Source organism: Eptesicus fuscus, chromosome 8 (genome assembly GCF_027574615.1).
Source record: "Eptesicus fuscus isolate TK198812 chromosome 8, DD_ASM_mEF_20220401, whole genome shotgun sequence".
NCBI classification, from domain to species: domain Eukaryota; kingdom Metazoa; phylum Chordata; class Mammalia; order Chiroptera; family Vespertilionidae; genus Eptesicus; species Eptesicus fuscus.
The window spans coordinates 44,117,567-44,139,809 of NC_072480.1; the positions used below are offsets into that span (position 1 = coordinate 44,117,567).

General features: G+C 39.6%; 1 protein-coding gene across 3 annotated transcripts; it reads right to left on the reverse strand.

The window, feature by feature from the left end:
- Positions 1 to 5,868: 5,868 nt before the first annotated feature.
- COMMD6 (COMM domain containing 6) lies at positions 5,869 to 20,218 on the reverse strand. 3 transcript variants are annotated; one of them, XM_054719851.1, is made up of 3 exons: positions 20,107 to 20,218; positions 9,406 to 9,558; positions 5,869 to 6,078 (listed from the first exon to the last, which is right to left on the reverse strand). In XM_054719851.1, the coding sequence occupies exons 1-3, from the start codon at positions 20,146 to 20,148 to the stop codon at positions 6,028 to 6,030; spliced, it is 246 nt and encodes an 81-aa protein (XP_054575826.1). In that variant the 5' UTR covers positions 20,149 to 20,218; the 3' UTR covers positions 5,869 to 6,027. The 3 variants fall into 3 exon arrangements, with proteins under 3 accessions (XP_054575826.1, XP_054575827.1, XP_028004852.1); XM_054719852.1 differs by lacking the exon at positions 20,107 to 20,218 and adding an exon at positions 20,055 to 20,075; XM_028149051.2 differs by lacking the exon at positions 20,107 to 20,218 and adding an exon at positions 19,962 to 20,005.
- Between the last annotated feature and the right edge of the window lie 2,025 nt (positions 20,219 to 22,243).

The following is a 22,243-nucleotide window of genomic DNA, read 5'->3' on the forward strand; positions in this document are numbered from 1 at the left end:
ATAAAATAAATATCCATGAGTTCACACTGATATAATTAATAATTGTGGAAGAGAGAGAAATACCTCACATAAGAATTACAATTAAAATATGTAGCTACTGGCCCTGGCTGGTATGGCTCCATTGGTTGAGTATCATTCCATGCACCAAGAGGTCGAAGGTACGATTCTTGGTCAGGGCATATGCCCAGGTTGTGGGCTCAATCCCCAGTAGGGGGCATGCAGGAAGCATCTGATCAATGGTTGTCTCATATCAATGTTTCTCTCTCTCTCCCTACCTCTCTCTCTAAATTATATATACTAGAGGCCCATTGCACAATATTTGTGCAAGAATAGGCCTTCCTTCCCCTGGCTTCACTCCCGGCCACCTGGGAACCTGCAAGTCCTCACTCCCAGCCAGAGCACCGCTCCTGTAGCTCCCTCCTGCTCCACACCTGCATATGCAAATTAACCCACCTTTGTCAGGATAATTTGCATACTCGTGCCTGATTGGCTGTGGGCGTAGCAGAGGTACGGTCAATTTACATGTTTGTCTATTATTAGGTAAATATATATATATATATCAATCATACAAGAAGGGGCACATAACTCAGCACTCCTTAAGTATGGACTGCAGATAGACACTTCCTTCCAAAGAGTAAAGTATGGGAAAAAGGGGGGGGGGGGGGGGGAAGGAACTCTATAGTGGAGAAATCTAACAAACATCATCTCAGCAAGGTAATCTAGGTCAACATCAAGTCATAAATCATATTGCTAGAATACACCCTTGATATGATGTGAAGAAAATGTAACTTTATGTCTGTGACTTCCTCCCAAATATCTACCACTCCAGTCCAAAAAAACCCCATCAAATCCCAATTAAGGCACATCCTACAATATACCTGACAGTACTCCTCAAAACTGTCATGTCAACAAAAGCAAGGAAAGTCTTAGGAACGGTCTGTCACATGACTACTAAATGTAACATGATGTCCTGGATGGGATCCTGAAACAGAAAAGGATATTAGGTAATAACTAAAGAAACCTAATGTATCACTATCGGCTTGTCAGTTATAACAAATGTACCACGTAAGATGTAAGATGTTAAAGAGGGTAAACAGTGTGAGGTATGATGGAACTCTATAGTATCTTCTCATTTTTTCTATACATCTAAAACTTCTAAAAAAATTAGTTTATTTTTTTTAATCTAAATCACAAAATCTTTAAAAATTATTATAAAAGATCGTTCTGCTTAAGCCCTTTTAAAAACAAGCCACCAGTATATTGGACGTTTCAGTCCCTTTATTTTTTTTTTCTTTATCAAGGTATTTACATATGTGTCCTTATCCCCCCATTGCCCCTCCCACTCATGCCCTCACCCCGTTGTCTGTGTCCATTCATTAGGCATATTTATATGCATGCATACAAGTCCTTTGGCTGATCTCTCCCCCTGACCCCCACCCTCCCCTACCTTCCCTCTGAGGTTTGACAGTCTAATCGATGCTTCTCTGTCAGTCCCTTTAAATAAATGTGACTGTTTTGCCTTCTTTCCACATAAATCTGATTCTTAAATTGTCTTGGTAGCAGAATATATTAAAATACTTGTGTTATGTTTTGATAAGCTCAGGAGCAATCTATTCCTTTTGTAAACAAAAAATTAATTAATACATTTTCCAAGTTAAAATTATCTGTTTTCCAAAAGTTTACATTTAAATCAAGTGTTTGAAACTTGAAACACATTTTCCCACAGAAATGTTATTACAAACAGTGGTTAATTCCCAGGCCTGCCCAGAGAAGCTCATTAAATTCATTATAAGCAAAAAGACATTTGCAATAAAAATAGTATAAAATTATATTATGAAAAAAAAGCTTGTCTTTTAAATTCAAAAGATAAATTTAAAAGTACAATTTAAATTTATTCAGATTAATTCCATCACCCAAAGTGTTTGAGCCAGGAGCTCACGTTGGGCCTCTGCATATAACCTTAAATACTGTAAATGTGGAAAGGGAGGGGTTGGAAGGCATTGAATTGGGATAGGTGGTAGATGGAGAGACCCTATGCACAGTCTGGGAAGGCAAGTAAGTTGTTTTCACTCAGACTGGGTGGGGGTGGGAGGGTTTCTCCTGTGACTTCTGCGTATACAATAAAACTGGTGCTCAACAGGATGGAAAAAGAAATGGAAAGGGGACGTGGCTCCTCAGCCTTAGAAATCAGTAATGTGCTACTACCCAGAGGGTGGGTAACAGGATACGTCTGGTGGCAGTTGGTAAGCCCGAATGACCAGCTAGCTAACTCGTCAAGCTGCTGGGACCTCAGTCCCCAGGTGGGCAGCAGAGACTTTGGACTTGAGCTCCTCACAGCAGTGTGCAACCTAACAGAGGACAAAGAAAGAATGTAGGCTTACATAGGAGACCTGCAAGCAAGCTGACGGGAAGTGAAAAACATGGAGGATCATAAGAGGAAACAGGTAAGTGGTAGAAATGAAGTTTCTCAGAGGGGTGCCAACCAAAATGTCAGACCCACCTGGAGTCACTGTTTCTAAAGCACAGTAAGGCCTACATTTGATGTGTTTCAGGTTTGTCTATCCTAGTTTGAGGAGGCCCCTTATAAATCATTTTGTTTTATAAACACCACATATTAGTTATATTAAAATAAGAAAACATTATATCACTAAAAAACTATAAGAGCTTTTCAAAAGCAACTTAAAAACAAGTTTTTTTTTTTAAAAAAAAATAATGTATTTCCAAGTATTTTTTTAAAACCATAGCACAGCCCTGGCCAGTGTGGCTCAGTTGGTTGGGCATCATCTCGTGCACCGAAAAGTTGCTAGTCAGGGCACATGCCCACGTTGTGAACTTGATTCCTGATAGGGGGCATGCAGGAGGAAGCCAATCAATGATCTGCTCTCATATCGATGTCTCTCTCTCTCTCTCTCTCTAAAAATCTATTTTAAAAAAATCTTAAAACCATAACGTATTTTTTAGAATACATCATGGACTTAAAACAAGAAAAAATGTTTTAACAGTTCTTCCTTTCCTTCTCTAGATACCATCTCCACCAGTGCTTCTAACCCGATAGCCTTCCTTCCATGCCTCTCTTAGTTTTCCATTCAGTATTCAAATGTATGGATGCATTTTTTAAAATATACTTTTATTTATTTCAGAGAGGAAGGGAGATGGGGAGATAGAAACATCAATGATGAGAAAGAATCATTTGATTGCCTGCCTCCTGCATACCCCACACTGGGGATCAAGCCCACAACCCAGGCAAGTGCTCTGAAGGGGAATCGAACCATGACCTCCTGGGTCATAGGTCAATGCTCAACCACTGAGCCATACCAGCTGGGTTGTATGGATGCATTTTTACAAAATTTTATATGCCACAGTAATATGTACAATATTGATAATATCCCAGAGACAAATCTTAGCAGCTACATGACATTCCATCATATAGATATGCCAAATTTACTTAACCATTTCCTTACTGACAGGTATTCTTGGCTGCTTCATTTTGCTTTTTGCACTGGAAATACTACAATAAAAATCTTCGTACATATATTTTGGGTTATCCAAAAACCTCACCAGCTTACAATAAAAGTTTGTTTCTCGCTCACACTACTGTCCGCTGCAAGTCAGGGTGTTCTTGCACAGTTTGCCTCCAGTGGTGCTTCAGGGATCCACCTTCGTTTTGCTGTTTCACAGTCCTTCTTTACCAGCAGCCAGGATGGGAGAGGGCTTGGAGGATGACAAGGATTGGTGAGGAAGGCTGGACGTGCCTGAAGATACTTCTGCCCCAAACCCATTGGCTACAACCCAATCATGTGATCCCAAACTAATGGCAAGGGAGGCTGGGAAATGCAGTCTTCCTATAGGCCCAGACTTAATAGATGAGCATGTAGACAATTTTGCCAAATACCTTTATATTGGTGGATTTATTGCAAATGATATATTCCTGGACTGTGAGATTTCTGTGTGGACTGTGTGTATGTCTGTGTGTGTAATCACTTTGCAAAAAGACCCTAACTAGTTCTGCCAGCAGAGTCAAAATACGCAGCACCCTTCTTTCTAAATCTACCCTTCACAGGCACTAAAACCTGGACATTCAGTTGGCTAAATTTGTGTCAGCAGGGCCCTGGCTTAACTTCCACAGGAGGAGAGGCCCGCACTGACAGATGGCAGAAGAGCACGTTGTGCAGTGGCTTCCAGGGGATGAGCGGCATTGTGCAGATTGCTGGCAGTGGCCTTCCCTGGCATTCCTGCACTACCGGATTTTCTAAAGCCAGCCCTCTCTCCCGACTCGTTTCCTCAGTCTTTCTGACAGTTTAGTGAATGTCTAATTTCTTGTTAAACTCTCTTCCTACTTGAAATATTTAAAGCACTAACATATATCAACCTAGTGTTTGTCTTTGTATATGGCCCGTTATTTTTCTACAAATAAATGTTCAATTTTTATTTTCAAATAAATATGCTTTATATTATAGCTATGGGGTTTCTATCTTCCCAAGCCTTAGTTAACATAAATATTCTCTAAGACTTCTAATTTTTATCTTTTCTATTTCATTCATTAATCTGGAATTTATTTTTGCAAATATTGTAACTGCTAGTATCATTTATTAAATAATCACCTTTTCCCACCTAGCTGAAATACCATCCTTGTCCAAAATGTCTTGATCTATTTGTAGGCCACCTAGTCTATTCCAGTGATCTATTTGCCCATTCCTAAGCAATGCCATATGTGTTGATTGCTGTGGCTTCATATAAAAAACTTTAACAATTGGTTTATCAATTCAACAAAGATCGTGTAAAATGTTAACTTTACTAACATGTTTACTCAGTTGTAAACAGAACTCAGAATAAAACTTATCTATCTCTGAGCATGTATTTGAACTTTCTATAAAAATTAATAACAGAAATAACTGAATGCTTGGCTAATATAAGGAAACAATGGTCAATCCTAACCTGATTTCAAATGTTTGAGAGCAAACTCACTCTTCTCACTGATTGCTTTTATAGTAATTGAACATTGTGTTATTGAATTTATAAAGTAATGTCATCCTTCTCAATGTTTTCCTTCATTGTTATTGATATGTAATTCACATACCACTGAGTTCCCCCTTTAAAGTGTTCAATTTGTTGTCACAACTAGCTAGTTAATAACAGGAAACGAACAGAGAGGAGGCCAGACATTATAAGCATGGTCATCTGGGCAGCTTCACCAGGAAGCTACAGCTTCACCTTCCCCAGGGAATCACCCGTCCGTTCCCTGCAGATCACTGGGGGAAAGGACTCAAGAAAGGGGAACATGGCACATGTGCAGTGAAGTCAGAGTGATGTAGGGAAGAAGCTTGCCTGCCAGTCTAGCCTGAAAAAAAGATAATTTTGCTAGGAGGGCGGAGCCACTGCAAGCACACAAAATCTTGGAAGGATAAAATCCTCAGAGTTCCCTCTCTCTTGTGCTCCTTATTTCCTCTTGATCTCTTGCTCCATGACCTGCACTCGCCTGTGCACATGCCTATTTCCTCTCCACAGCCACAGGGCTCAGGGTAGTGCAGGCCCCACATGCAACCGAGTGCAGCTGGGAACATGAGCTCAGCTAGCCAGATGCTGGACTGGACTGGATTTTCATTTGGAGTGGAAACTCTGGGCAGTGGCCTTAACCCTGGCCCTGCTGAAGATATGACTAGACTTTTTCCGTGGTGGATGGGACCTTGGAGGAGAACCCCCTGAATTTTACATCATCAAGTTTTCCATGAAACCCCATCCTCCCGAGGGGGCCTCAGGAAATTATTTTCCCCATGACACCTCAAGAACTCCACTTCTGCTGATAACAAATTCAGTGGCTTTTAGTACATTCACATCTATAAGTGCACTGATCACCTCTTATCTAATTCCTGTTTGTCTAATTTTTTTTATTATTGAAAAAATGGAAAAATAAAAGTACAATTTTCTTTCAATAAAAAAGTCATCTGATCCTCATGCAGTTATATTGCAGAAAGTGAAGTCCATGATTTTAGAGCGATGGTAGCAATTTACCAACCAAATAATCAGTTTTCACACAGTTTCAATAATTGCAGCAATTTCCTTGAACTGTCTGTAGAAATTCTGGAAAGGAGAAAAATAATGTTAATTTTGCTTTCAGAGGTAATATCTGACCACCAGAGGCTATATAACATTAAGATTATATTTGAATGTGATATTCTGAACTATTATTGAAGGTTACTCTGAGAAAAAAAAGAGGCATAATTTGGTACTATAAGCAAAAATATTGCAGAGTTGAATAACTAGCACATAACTAAACTTTTCAAAAAGCATACAAGAAAGTTCTTTTGAGATCACACCAGAAAGACTTATTAACTAGCCAGCACTGTCTTAGACACTGAAGATTAAAATAACAAAAAATGACAGGTTGGTTCCCAGGCCTCAAATCATTTTACATCTAGTGAAAGACTGTATGTCAGGGTGATAGAGGCTGTTTTGTTTCAGATATGGGTTCAATTGCAATAAGGGTTCAATTGCAATAAGAGAGATCCAACATTGACAATGGCTTAAATGGTAGAAACTTATTTTTCTTTCATTTAAAAATTGAGCTAGTCTGATAGTTCTCCTGTAGAAGTCATCTTCTTTTTTCAAATTCAGATAAGAAAGTGATCAAACATAGTCTGTCTTCCTTCTCTACAACCTGCCAGGAAGTAGGGATGCAAATTTAAAATTTAACCTCAGCAAAACTGATTTACACATTTGCCTTTTCCTTCTTTTTTAGTTTTAACTCTCTACTGGTACTTAAGAGTGTATTTTGTTTTAATTTATACGTAAATTGATTATGGAATAAAGAAGAATGTGACTATTTCTTTCAAAATATATACTGACTAGAGGCCTGGTACACGAAATTTGTGCACTGGGGCGGGGGGGGGTGTCCCCTCAGCCCAGCCTGAGCGCTCTCACAGTCCGGGACCCCTCAGGCGATGTCTGAATGCTGGCTTAGGTCAGATCCCCGGGGACCTAAGCCGGCAGTCAGACATCCCTCTCACAGTCCGGGACCTCTTGCTCCTTACTGCCCGCCTGCAATGGAGGCAGGAGAGGCCCCCCCCTGATACTGCTGCTGCACTCACCAGCAGTGAACCTGGCTTCTGGCTGAGCGGCACTCCCCCTGTGGGAGCGCACTGACCACCAGGGAGCAGCTCCTGTGTTGAGCATCTGCCCCCTGGTGGTCAGTGTGCATCATAGCGACCAGTTGTTCTGGTCATTCCGCCGTAACAGTGGCTTAGGCTTTTATTATATAGATGGCCCTGGCTGGTGTGGTTCAGTTGGCTGGGCCTAGTCTATGCACTGATAGGTTGCCTGTTCGATTCCCAGTCAGAGTACATGCCTGGGTTGTGGGCCTGGATCCTGGTAGAAAGGTTCATGCAGGAGGCAGCAGATTGATGTTTCACACTCATATCAATGTTTCTCTCTCTCTTTCACTCCCTCTCCCTTCTCTCTGTAAAAATCAAGGTCAAAATTTCAGCTACAAAAAAAGATATAAACTGAAAGCTCAAAAATGTTGCCAAGGTTTCAGTCCTGTAATTTGATTAACAGGCTCTGTTTTCCTTATTAGATGTTAAGCCATGTAAAAACTAATTTAAAAGAGTTGCCCCATTTGTGTGTGTTTTTCCTATGAGAAAAAAAAAAATCCTGCAGGTGGAATCAGAGCGCATAAAGGCTACACAGAAAAATAAGAATTAGACCAAGATTCTGAATTATAAAAAGAACTGAAATCTATATTTTTTTAAATTGAAGGGGTTCTTATATTCAGTTGAAGTCTACTCACAAATCACAATATACTACATTTATTTCCTTTTTAATGAAGTCCTAATTCCTTTAAGATATTAATTAGCATTATTAATGCTGAATCTGTGACCATTATTTTTTGTTCTAAAGCAGAGATATCAGTTTTAAAAGAAAGAAATCAAAAGGAGGAAAAAAACCTTAAAATGTAATTTGTAAAATAGAGCTACCACATGGTCCAGCAACCCTACTTCTGTTCCAAAGGAAATAAAATCATTATCTCAAAGACATATCTGCACTCCTACGTTCATTGCAGCGTTATTCACCATAACCAACGTATAGAAGCAACCTAAGTGTGTGCTGACAGATGAAGGGATAAAGACAATGTGATATATAAAAATATATACAATATAAATATATATACATATGATATATAAATATATATACATACATACACAACATAATACTATTCACCCTTAGAAAGAAGGAAATCCTGCTATTTTGACAACATGAATGAACCTACAAGCTAGAAGACACAGAAAGACAAATATTGCATGCTCTCATTTATATATGCAATCTGAAAACTTGAAACTCATAGTAACAGAGAGTAGACTGGTTACCAGGACTGGGAGTGGGGAAAATGTGGAAATGCTTGTCAAATTATAAACTTTCAGTTATAAGACGAGTAAGTTTTGGAGACATAATGTACATCAAGGTGACTACAGTTAATAATAATGTGTTATATCCTTGAAATTTGCCAGAAGAGCAGATCTTAAGTGTTCTCACCACACAGACACACATTAAGTGAGGTGACGTACTTTAATTAGCTTGATTGTGGTAATCATTTCACAATGTGTATATAACCAAAATATCGCCTTGGATACCTTAGATATATACAATTTTTGTCAATTATACCTTAATAAATCTGAGGGGAAAAAGTATCAGAAAAACTCAAAAGTGGCTTAGGAGAGGTTTTTCTCACGTGTACTAACTGCTGTGAAGATTCTTATCTATTCACATAGCTTGAAATAAAATCAAAAAACAAAACAAAACCCTAAGGCCAGTTAAATTAGTTAATGACAACACATTTCCCTGTATGTACATTTTTAAAAAAATGTAATTTCTCATCTACCCTCTTTTTTCTTCCTTCCTTATGGAAAACAGGTAGAATGCTAATATGACTAACAGGACTCCAAATATAAACTATTCAGATACTCAAATCTCTAGCTAACAGAACTAATCATCAAGTATTAGTGTTCTGATCTGCTTTTTATAAACATTATTAGTCAGAAGATTCAAGGTTAACACTATTCAAAATAAGATTCATTTAGCTTATCATTCTCAAATATTAAACTTAAAAAGAATAAAACAGTTAAAAGCAAAGTAAATATCCTGCCAGAGAAATGAAAACTTTCTAAATATATTACAGAAGAGTACTGTGAAAGTGATCAAATGCCATAGTATACAAATTCAGCATATTATATTGAAAACAATTTATCAAATTCCCAGAGAAAACAAATTCAGATCTTGTATACTAATAAACAGAAAGCACATCAAAACAATTGTAAATAAAAACAATATTTCCCCTTAAGAAAGATTTTATACATAATGTTAAGCAGCAATGACAGAACAATGAGCTACAATTGACTGAATTAAATCACAAACCTGGAACTGTGGAATTGTCATTTCAAAAGACTTGGTCTTTACTTGGCCTGAATGATCTGCCACTTTTAGCATCACTGCAACATAAGGATACTTAAGTGATCTGCAACTGTCTGAGCTCACAGCCATACCCAGTTTCCACTGAAAATCTACAAGCTGTAATGAAACAGTACAAAACAATACATTGGTAATAATATTGCTCTGAATTCAGGTATTTATTTAATTTTACTGCTCTCACATTCAACTTTTGTCAATCATAGTAAAAGAAAATATCTTTATCTTAATATTGCTGGAGGAACAACCACCAAATGAAAATGAAGAGGCAATAAGGGATATAAACAGAGTTAGAAAACAATACTGTACCCTAGTCGGTTTGGCTCAGTGGATAGAGCGTCCGCCTGCAGACTAAAGGGTCCCAGGTTCGATTCCCACCAAGGGCACATGTCTGGGTTGTGGGCTAGATCCCCACCCCACCCCCGTTGGGGGCGTGCAGGAGGCAGCCAATCGACGATTCTCTCTCATCATTGATGTTTCTATCTCTCTATCTCTCTCCCTCTCTGAATAAAAAATAAAAGACTGTCATAATTACAAAAGGAAAAACAAAAACAAAAATCTCCACAAAGTGTGTAATGAAAGTAGAAGGAAGATGTGGCAGTACTAGTTTTCCTTTCATTTTGCTTCTGCATTTAAGGGGGCTCCAAATGCTCTGGACTGTCTGTTACTTCCTTCCTATTATGTATGCCTTCCCCCATTCCACAACCTAAAAGTCCTAAAATGGAAGATGAGTTATATACCCTCTTCCTATTTGATTGAGGCACACATGGGAACCATTCCAGTTTCTTTCCTCACCATGGTCCTCGACCTGAAACCTTGCATTAGCATAAATACTGGGTGATAGGTGGTTTTAGATTTCATCACCATTGTTGATGGACACCTGCCAGGTGATGTGCCATGCAGTTTAAATGTTTAAATGCCTCACCGAAACATAACACTATAGGCTATTATTTCCATTTTGCAGATGACACACAAGTGAATTTTAGATAGCCTGGATAATGTGCACAAGGTCACATATTTTAGAATCAGAACTTGGACCAAAGTCTGTTTGACTCCAAAGATTACATGCTTATTGACTACTGGCTGCCTCAGTACTTTTTAGCTAATTCCTGTCAATGATTGTTCAGTGTTGCTATGGCATAAAACAAGGTTGGATAAATGCAGCTCTTAATAATGACTCTAAAATATATGACCCTGGCTCAACCAGTGTTGCTCAGTGGTTGAGCATCAACCTATGAACCAGGAGGTCATGGTTCAATTCCCGGTCAGGGCACATGCCCGGGTTTCTGGCTCAATAATGATTCTCTCTCATCATTGATGTTTCTCTCTCTCTCTCCCTCTCCTTTCCTCTCTGAAATCAATAAAAATATATTTTAAAAAATAAAAATAAATAAATAAAATATAAGGCCATGAGTGGATGAATTAGCAGGCGCTCACAAAAAATACTTGTCTACTGACAGATACCTTTTGCTACCAAATTAATGCTTACTGTGTAAAAGCTTTGCTTGTTAATAACTTTCTCTCTTTAAAAGGTGGGATTGGTGTGAGGACCAAAATTTCCTTGACTGGCTTTGGACCAATCAGCTACAGCATTAAGGTCAGGTTGGTGCTCATAAAAGGTTAATGTATTTAATAAGTAAAAAGACTGAATATGTACATTTTTAATAAAAGCATCCCACACAAAAATAGAAAAAGATAGTAGGTATATAACAAAAGAACTACCAATGAATAAACATATAAATGGGGCACAGGGAAATGCAATTTTAAACCACAATGAAATACCAATACCACTACACACCTACCAAAATGGCAAAATTTTAAGTCTGACAATTCTAAGTATTAGGAAAAAAAGATGTGTCATATGCTGTTGATGGGAGACTAAATTGGGCCAATCTTCTGGAAAAATGGCTTTACCTAGGAAAGCTGAAATTATGCATGCCTTGCAATCCAGAGATTCAACTATGAATACAACCTAGAAAAACTTGTGCATATGTACACAGGATATCAGAATGTTTCTGGTAGCTTTATTCATAATAGCCCTAAATTATAAATAACTCAAATGCACATCAATATTAGAATGGTCAATGAAATGCAGCAATGAAAATGAACTTCCGCTACACTTAACACCAAAAATGCTGAAACAAGTAAAATTATGTGATTAATTCATTTAACTTGAGAAACAGGAAATATAACAGTTTAGGAATGCAAAACTAGATGGCAAAACTATGAGAAGTGACAATATGATTATCACAAAAGGATAGGAAGGAAGGAAGAGGTTTGACTGGCGAGAGGCATGTAGTTAGACTTCCAGGACTGGTAATACTCCATTTCTTGAGTTTTGATTGTAGTTACACAGATACTCAAATTTAAATTACTCTCTTCTTTTTATAACTTTACTAGAGGACCAGTGTGTGTGTGTCCCTCAGCCCAGCCTGCACCCTCTCCAATCTGGGACATCCCTCTCACAATCCAGGACTGCTGGCTCCCAATCGCTCACCTGCCTGCCTGCCTGATTGCCCCTAACTGCTCCTGCCTGCCAGCTTGATCACCCCCTAACCACTTCCCTGCCACCCTGATCGATGCCTAACTGCTCCCCTGCCAGCCTGATTGCCCCTAACTGCCCTCCCCTGCTGGCCTGGTCACCCCTAACTGCCCTCCCCTGCCAGTCTGGTCACCCATAACTGTCCCCCCCTGCAGGCCTGGTCTCCCACAACTGCCCTCCCCTGCAGGCCTGGTCACCCCTAACTGCCCTCCCCTGCTGGCCTGGTCACCCCTAACTGCCCTCCCCTGCAGGCCTGGTCACCCCCAACTGCCCTCCCCTGCCAGCCCCTAACTGCTCTCCCCTGCTCATCTGGTTCCCCCAACTGCCCTCCCCTGCAGGCCTGCTCCCCCCCAACTGCCCTCCCCTGCAGACCTGGTCCAAGCAACTGCCCTCCCCTGCAGGCCTGGTCCTCCCCAACTGCCCTCCCCTGTAGGCCTGGGTCCCTCCCAACTGCCCTCCCCTGCTGACCTGATCACCCACAACTGCCCTCACCTGCTGGCCATCTTGTGGTGGCCATCTTGTGTCCACATGGGGGGCGGCCATCTTTGACCACATGGAGACGGCCATCTTGTGTGTTGGAGTGATGGTCAATTTGCATATTACTCTTTTATTAGGTAGGCTGAGATGAAGGTTAACTAAATTTACTGTGGTGATCATTTCACAGTATCTGTATGTGGAGTCATTATGTGGTTTCCCTTAAACTTATATACAGTGCTCTATGTCAATTATATCTCAATAAAACTGGAAAAGTTAAAATAATTCATTAGCCTGTCTATATGTTTTGTATATATGTTATTTTGCACATATAGCAGAATGGGATATAAGTCAGTGAGTTCCTGGTTGAAAAGAGAAAGTTACTGTAGGCCTGGGTGATCAAGAGAAAACGTTACAGAAGGGATAACTTTAAACTCAGTTTGAAGAATAAAAAGAACTGAAATTGAGAGAAAAATGTGGCTTATTTATAAATTCCATAAATACACACCTACCAAAGAATAAGTGCCTAATAAATATTAAGCTGAACCAATCAGAGATAAAAAGAAAAATAAATCTGGTTAAGGAAGAACATATTTCCTGTCTTAAACTGGAAGGCTTTTGTAAGGAAGTTTGGAAAATAAAGCCAAGAAAGGTGATCAAGAGGCCACTAATTCTTTGCAAATTATATGAGTTTTCAGAGGTTTCCAAAATACTCTCAGATACTCTATTTTATTATGGAAAGCAATATAAGTCATTTAAACTTTTCGTGTAGGCAATAAAGACTCACAGAGAATGATATAAAATAGTGTATTGATTAAAAAATAGCCATCTGGTGGCAGCAAAATACAATAATCCAAGTATAAAGTTTTAAATGCCTGAGCGAAGGTGGTGACAAGTAGGATTGAGCTGAACCTAAAGAATGAATCACTAGGTACTGATGATTATCTACACAGTTATGGGAGGTATCAAAGAAAAACAACTATAAAAATTTGAGCCCAGATGACTGGGAGAATTCTGATATCATGTATCAACCAGGACTTTATATATTTTAGGTACAAAGGTATTACCAAGAAGTGAGAAGGAACATCTAAATAAAAATGTTCAATAAGTGGCTAAAAATCCAAGAACACAATTCAAGGGGGTTCATGATTAGAGACAGATATTTTATATCAGTGCAATAGTGATGTCCAAAAATATAACTGGATCCATTTTAAACTTATTCATCCTATACAACTCCTTGGTGTAAGAAGTTCCATTTTTTATTGTCCATAGTAAAATGGTAGAGTAAAATATTGCTTATGTGACTCTCAAAGTCTGAAATAAAACTCTGAATTATCTCAAGCAGAAAAGCAATTAAGGAAAACAATGTTGGAATCCACGGACCATTACAATGGTGAAACTGGCAGGTGAGAAAATGAGAGCTGCCATTCAGACACTCATTGTGCCAAGTTAGTCTTCATGGGTTAAAGAAAGCTGGGGTTAGGTTTATGAGATGAGAATTTCCCAAATTCTAAACTGAACACTTAAATGAAAATTAAAAGCAAACCTTCTAAAAAATGTAGTTTAGCCTTAAATAAAAATTAACTGCATAGGATATTTAAAAAAAAATCAAAACAGAGCACACTTATCACTATGGAGAATATTAAGAATGAAGTAATTTAGCCTTAAAATTCTTATAGAATGAAGAAAATAATTTACAAAGAAAAAAGTTAGTAGGGAAAAAAAATCTAGAAGTAAAATGAATACATAGAAGAAAAATAGTCAGAAAACAAATGTAAAGTAAAAGGTAAAATTGATGAAGATAAAATTGATAAAGACCATTTCGGCTTAAATTTCCTTTTTATTTTTCAAAACACAACACAGGATAAAATTAGAAAAATAATCATGCACAACTCCATCCTAAAAACTATTTTCTTATTCCTGTGCCCCCATTTCAAGTCTTTATGTGTATGTAATTTTTATAACTAGAGTCACAAAATATACATTTTTATGTTCTCTTCCTTTTAAATCGAAGTTTTCAAATGGAAAGAATGTTAAGTGTTCTGCACACATTAATCTCTCTCAAAAGTGCTATGAGGAAATGACTGATTAAACAACTCATCCAAGGACACAAAACTAGCAGAGCTGGTATTCCAAACCAAATTTGATTCCATACTCCACACACTTTTTATTATACCTACCTGCAACATGATTACTATTTGGAATTAAACTAAGTTCTAGTAGGTCAAGAAAGTAGATTGGGACAAGAATGTTTAGCATCTTCTACATGGTAGACCTGAGCTGTCCAATGCAGTAGCCACTAGCCAAATGTGACTATTTAAATGAATTAAAAATAAACAGAATAAGCCCTGACTGGTTTGGCTCAGTGGATAGAGCGTTGGCCTGCGGACTGAAAGGTCCCAGGTTCGATTCCAGTCAAGGGCATGTACCTTGGTTGTGGGCACATCCCCAGTAGGAGGTGTGCAGGAGGCAGCTGATTGATGTTTCTCTCCCATCGATGTTTCTAACTATCCCTCTCTCTTCCTCTCTGTAAAAAAATCAATAAAATATATCAATATTGCACACCCCCTACTGGGGATGTGCCCACAACCAAGGTACATGCCCTTGACCAGAATCGAACCCGGGACCTTTGAGTCCACAAGCCGAAGCTCTATCCACTGAGCCAAACCGGTTTCAGCTAAAATATATATTTAAAAATAAATAAAATAAACAGAATAAAAAATTCAGTTCCTCAGTTGCACTAGCTATATATCAAGTGCTCAACTGTCACGAGGCTAGTGCTACCACAACAGACAGTGCCAATATAGAACATTTCCACCATTGCAAAAAGTTCTACTGGACAGTACTAAGACTTGTATTAACATATATGTGGAAATTGATTAAGGCATGAGTGATTAGCAATTTCTACTGGAGAATTCATATTGGCTCTAGCTCAAGTAAACATTTGCTAAGTCACCAGCTTCCCTTATCTTGTTTAATGGGACCTTTCTCCATATTTTGCTCTATTTTCCTAATAGCACTTATCATCATCTGAAATGATCATGTTTATTTATTTATCAACTGTCTCCCAAAGGAAATGCAACCTTCAAGAGAGCAGGAGCATAATCAACCTAGTTTAGTACTGAATCTACTGAATAATACCTGGTACAAAGTGAATGTTCTAATAAATACTTATTGAGTTAATACGTTTAGAACTTCTGTTAGTCTCCAAAGATAGCGTCTAAAAATTGGTATATGTACATGATGCTCCTCACATCAAGAAATGGAGCTTAGCTGGCCGGTGTGGCTCAGTGGTTGAGCCATCGACCCATGAACCAAGAGGTAATCAGTTCAATTATAGATCAGACTCAGTTCCCATTAGGGGGCATGCAGGAGACAGCTCATCAATAATTCTCTCTCATCACTGATCTTCCTATTTCTCTCTCCCTCTCCCTTCCTCTCTGAAATCAATAAAAACAAGTTTAAAAAAAAAAAAAGAGCTTATTTTCCCTCTGCATGAACCCGAGCTGTCCCTGTGATTGCTTTGACCAGCAGAATATGGCAGCAGAGGCTTTCTGGAATCCTCAAGCATGGGCCTTGGGAGAATCGGAAGTGTCTGTCTCCTTCTTCATGGAACACGGCTCTTGGGGCTCTCCCTTTTGGAACCCAGCCACCATGATGTGGACAGCCATGTGAAGGAGAACCAAGTCACTCCCATTAACAGCTCTAGCTGAGCTCTCAGCCAAGGTCATTACTGAGCCATGTGAGTGAGTCCTCTTGACTTCCGGCCCAATTAGGCTCCTGGATGACTAAAGCTCTGGCTGAAATGACAGGGAGTAGAAACTACAATTCAGCTAACCCCAGTTAACCCACAGAGGCCTAAGAGATAATTAAATAGTTGTTTCAATTAACTAAGTTTTGGGTAGTTTGTTATGCAGCAATAGATAACTAAAGTAGAGCAACTGGCAGAAAATAACTTTATCAATAAGCTTATTATGATCTATGATTTACCAAAAATGTATTCTCATAACTATAAAATCTGAACTACATTAGTTTATAGAAATTTTAGCAAATACAAATAACCAAAAAATATTACAGATAACCAGTTACCTCTTAGATGTTAATACACCCAGTAAAAATAATACAAAAAAAATAAAATCTTTCCCATTAAACACATTCACTAATAGTGCAACTGCCCAGCAACGCCAAACATATCATCTTTCCTCAAAAATGTTTTTCACCCTCATTTCATTTCTACTGATGGCCCCCACTTTCCTAGTGACTCACATTTGAACTGTAGTCAACTTTGATTTTTCTCTCTCCCTTACTCAAAACATGTATGAACTGCTAGGTACTCAAGATTTTATTTCAGTCAACGCCACTGGCATTTATTCCCTTCTTCCCAATCTCACTGTTACAAACCTACTGAAAGCCCATTTTTAAAATCTTGCCTTGAATTTTACTGAAGCCTCCTAATTGGTTTCTTCTCTATAGTCTTTCTCGGCTCCAATCCAGAGTACAGACTCCAAACACTGCTTATAAATTAACAAAATCTAATACAACTGGTCCAAACCTGTCAAGTCTGCTGCCCCAAGAGCTAGTTACCAACCATTTACTTAGCACTAAAGTCATGTCATGGAAATCCTGAAGAGCTTTCCCACTTGTAATCAAACTGCATCCCTTCTTTAAATTAACGTTCAACCTTGACAACTTTCCTCATGCTGTTCGTGCCTCTTGGTATTCAACTCTCAAACATCTTAAAATTCAAAACTCCTCTCATATTATTCCTATTCTGTGAAGTCTTTCCTGGTTTACTCAGCCTTCCTATGAATGTTCTGTGTCACTTCTTATACCCTTGCACTTAGAACATTTTGCTGTGTATACTAGTTATCTGTGGGTGTGTTTCTCTCCCCCATTCACTGCACTATAAATGCCTTTGGGGCAGCTGGTACATCCAACACAATACATAGAACAAAAACAGTCACACATTTATGAAGTACTATATACACTGTACAAAATTTAAGTCATTATTTCTTATATATAGGAAGAGGGAAAATGGCACTAGATATTGTGTCAATACAACATATTTCTTTTAACTTATACCATAAAACTGGCATGAAAATAAATAAAATGTGGCAGCAACAGGAACAATCATTCATCTATGAAGAGTTCTAATTAGACATCTATATGAGTCATGAATTACTTCAAAAATGATTCCAAATATCAGAATGTGAAGTAACAGATACTCTTAGACCTCTAGTGCTGGGCAATATAGCACCATGGTTTGTTAAATTTAAAAAGCACAGATTCTAAAGTCAGACATGAGTTTGAATCTCAGACTTTGTAGATATGACTAAATTAAGAATCCTGAGGTGAAATGTTTCCTGGATTATCCATGTGGGCCCAATGTAATCACAAAGTCCTTCTAACAGGGAGGCAGGAGAGTCAGAATCAGAGAAGGTAACATGATGATGATGGTAGCAGAAAGAAAAGGGACAACAGAAGCAGACGTTAGAATGATGTGCTTGGAAGATGGAGGTAGAACTCACAAGCCAAGGACTGTGAGCAGCCTCTAGCTGGAAGGGCAAGAAAACAGATTCTCCCCAAGAGCCTCCAGAGCAGGCGTCCTCAAACTGCGGCCCGCGGGCCACATGCGGGTGTTTTTGCCGTTTTGTTTTTTTTACTTCAAAATAAGATATGTGCAGTGTGCATAGGAATTTGTTCATATTTTTTTTAAACTATAGTCCGGCCCTCCAACGGTCTGAGGGACAGTGAACTGGCCCCCTGTTTAAAAAGTTTGAGGACCCCTGCTCCAGAGGGACACAGCCCTGCCAACACCTTGGTTGTTAGTCCTACAACACTAATTTTGGATTCCTGACCTCCAGAAGAGTAAGATAATAAATTTGTGTTGTTTGAAAAAACAGCACTCCCCTCCCAATAAAAAGGTTCCATTTTTAAAACCTTATAATCTAGTATGATTCAGTTTCAAGATATCTTACTCCAATAAAGATGATTCAGTGTAAGTGAATGGATAAAATGAGTTATGAAAGACTGAATCAAAGTGCACTAACCCAGTAACTCTGAGCAAAGCCAGGCAAGAGTGTTGATTACTATCTCTCTGAGTTCTCCCTACCACCCAGGAATCCTCAAAAACAACAAACAGCAAGATCAATTGGAGACAAATGACACAGAGCAGTCAATGGTCATCTCTCAGCCCCTTGTATTCTCATTCTTTCTTATTTCATCTCTTATAGTATTTTGAATGGACCTGGGTGACTCCTGACCTAAAACAATGTAGTTTTAGTACTCTTCTTCTGGGAAGTGTGTTATAAGTTATTTGTCTAAAAACAGTTTATTAGCTAAAATAGGACAAGAACACTTGTAACAAAGAAACAGGATTAAGATATACCTAAGAATTCAAATTCTTATTCTTAGTATAAATATATAGGGTGTCCCAAAAATTGCATACACACACTCTGAATAATTATAAAGGCAGTGTTTATTAAAATACATTTTCATTTTCAAAATTGAGCTATCAACCCTAGCCAGTATGGCTCAATAGATAAGAGCATCAGCCTGCGAACTGAAGGGTCCCGAGTTCGATTCTGGTCAAGGGCACGTACCTCAGCTACAGGCTCCATCCCTGGCTCTGGTCAGGGGGTGTGTATTGGGGGGGGTGGGGAGGGCAACCAATCCATTTCTCTCTCTCACATCAATGTTTCTCTGTGTCCCTCCCCCTCCCTTCCACTCTTTCTAAAAATCAATGGAAAAATATCCCCGGGTGAGGATTAACAAAACAACAACAACAAAAAATTGGAACCATCAGCTCTTAAACTGTGTTTACATTTTTGGGGGACACCAATGTGTATACACATTGGAAGATTAAAGAGGTATACTCTCCATTCTTAAAATAACTGGTTTTTAAGACTTAAGAAAATGTTTGCGGTGCTATCTTTGTAAAGTTTAGTAATTTATTCCTTTAATCATCATTCTGAAATATTGTGTACCTAGCCCCGCGGTGTGCTCAGGGGTTGAGCGTGGACCCATGCACCAAGAAGTTGCTGGTTGGATTACTGGTCACGGCACCTGCATGGGTTGCGGGCTCAATCCCCAGTAGAGGGCGTGCAGGAGGCAGCCGACGGATAGTTCTCAGCGGGATGTTTCAATCTTATTGCTGTTCCTCTCTCTCTCTTCCCCTCTCCCTTCCTCTCTCTAAAAGGCAATAAAAAACATTAAAAAGTACTGTGTAACTAATTTCGAATACATGGAACCTAATCAAGAACAATACTTGGTCTGTACTCTTTCGGCTGGGGTGGGGATGGGGAGGTTAAATGTCGATGGCAGGAGGCAGTGGCTACCATCTCAGGTGCAAAGAGGAAGGAGCGATGCGGGGCAATGCAGGGTGGGGGGACGAAGGTGACCGGCTTGCGGACACGGGCCTTGGACCGGGGGGAATGCTGGGGAAGGCTCACGGCGCATCGCCCCCGGCTTCCCCAGGCCCGCCCCTTACCCACGGAGGCCAGCGAGGACCGGGCGGGGCTGCCACTCACTCACCTGGTTGGTGACCTGAAACGGAAGCAGAAAAAGCAACTTAGGGAATGACCTTTCTCGCGCCAGAAGCCCGCTTCCCCGGCTGCCACTAGCCCAGGGCTGACCTTGTCCTTAGCATCCAGCAGCGGCTCGTTAGACCCCTCCATGGCAAGGGTCCAGGGCTCTGCACCTCCGACTCGGGTGGACGCTCCCCGAGCTACAACACTTCCGCTTCCTCTTCCCGGCGCGGGTGGCCTGGCGCACGCATCGGGCGTGGGGGCGCAGCAAACAAACATTTTTGTGTAACTCGCCCATATTATCAATGAAGTACTAGTTTTAAGGAATCCACTCAGAAAAAAAGTTAAGTACTCTAGGAATATGGTTCCCAGCATGTAGGCTATATCCTGATATGGAAGGACCTAGAACTTTAGGGTGCCGTCTCCCCCTATTAACGCTGTAGGTGTGGACTCTTCCTATGGGGGGGCACAGCTCCCTCTGCGCAGGCGCAAGCTAGTGGCCGGCGCGAGTAATTGATCCTAATCAAATTGGAAAGCGGCTGGAAAGCCGCCCCCCTTCCCCACAGAAGTTCGTTTTACGAGGGAGAAGTTGTGGGAACTATCGTTAATAATCAGCTTTTGTCACTCGGGTTTCCTTCACAGGGGTCGCTGGTGGTGGGGGGCGGGAAGGGGGGTGCTTTATCCCCGCTGCCATCCTGACCGCAGCCACAGCTCCCCATCTGGGCTTCCCGCTTCCCTCCTACTCATCGCAAATCCACTCTATATCCAAAGAGATTCCCCCCCCCCCCCGCAACTTTTTATTTTGAAAAACTTGATTTTTTTTTCCCAGACAAGTTGCAAATAGTTCAATACACATACGTATATACTTCATCTAGATTCACCCACTTAACATTTTTACACATTTGCTTTAACCCTAGTTACATACTAGGTGTACCGGTTAATAATGACAGATTTTGTAATCAAAGAAAACATGACAATTTCAAGAGAAACATCAAAAGTGCTTTATTCAAAGTAATGTCCATCACTAGCTACACATTTCCCCCATCTTTCAGGTAATTTGTGGATACCGTCCCAATAGAACTTTTCTTGTTTTGAGGCAGACCATTCAGAGACCCAATTTTCCACTTCTTCGTACGTTTTGAAGTGCTGCTCAGAAAGTGCATGTGCCATCGATAGGAACAAGTGGTAATCTGAAGGAGCAAGGTCTGGTGAATACAGCGGGTGGGTTAATACTTCCCAGGCAAGATCTTCTAACGTGTCTTTAACTGGTTTTGAAGCGTGTGATGGTGAGTCATCACGAAGCAAAATTACTTTGCCGTGTCTTTCACAATCAAAGCGTGGTTCAAATTGATTATTTGTTGTCGGTAGCGATCAGTATTAATGGTTTCACCTGGTTTTAGAAGCTCATAATACAACACACCTTCCTGATCCCACCAAACGCAGAGCATTGTCTTCTTTCCAAAGCGATTTGGCCTTGCAGTCAATGTTGATGGTTGACCTGCATCAACCCATGATTTTGTGCATTTGGGATTCTCAAAATAAATCAACTTTTCATCACCAGTCACAATTCGATGCAAAAAAGACTTTCTTTTGTGCTGTTGAAGCAACATTTTACTGATGACTTTTCGGTTTTCCATTTGTCTTTCGTTCAGTTGATGTGGCACCCATTTTCCTTCCTTTAAAATCTTTCCTACTGCTTGTAAATGATCTGAAATTGTTTGCTGAGCAATGTTTAATCTTTCTGCAAGTTGTTTTTGAGTTTGACATGCATCTTCATCCAATAATGCTTGTAATTGTTGGTCTTCAAACTTTTTTGGGTGACCTGGACACTCTTTATCTTTCACATCGAAAGCATCACTTTTAAAGCGTTTAAACCAGTGTTCACAAGTATCTTGAGATGGATCATGTTCCCCATAAGCTTCCCGATGTATACAATAATTTTCAGCAGCACTTTCCTTCAAAATAAAGTAATGAATTAAAACTTCCTGCAAAAGCTCTTTTTTGGGGGGCACAAAATTCGACATTTTTAAGTGTAAAAATATCTATGATGTTAACACCTTCAGCAAATTTGACATATGAAGTTTTGAAGCTTGTTGTCAATACAACAAAATAGCATACATATCAAATCGCATATATATCGACATATGTGTAACTCCATCTATTGAAAAAAAGCCGCATTATTTATTACCCGGTACACCTAGTACATAGTAATGATGACACATTATCCCTAAGTCCTTGTATCTCC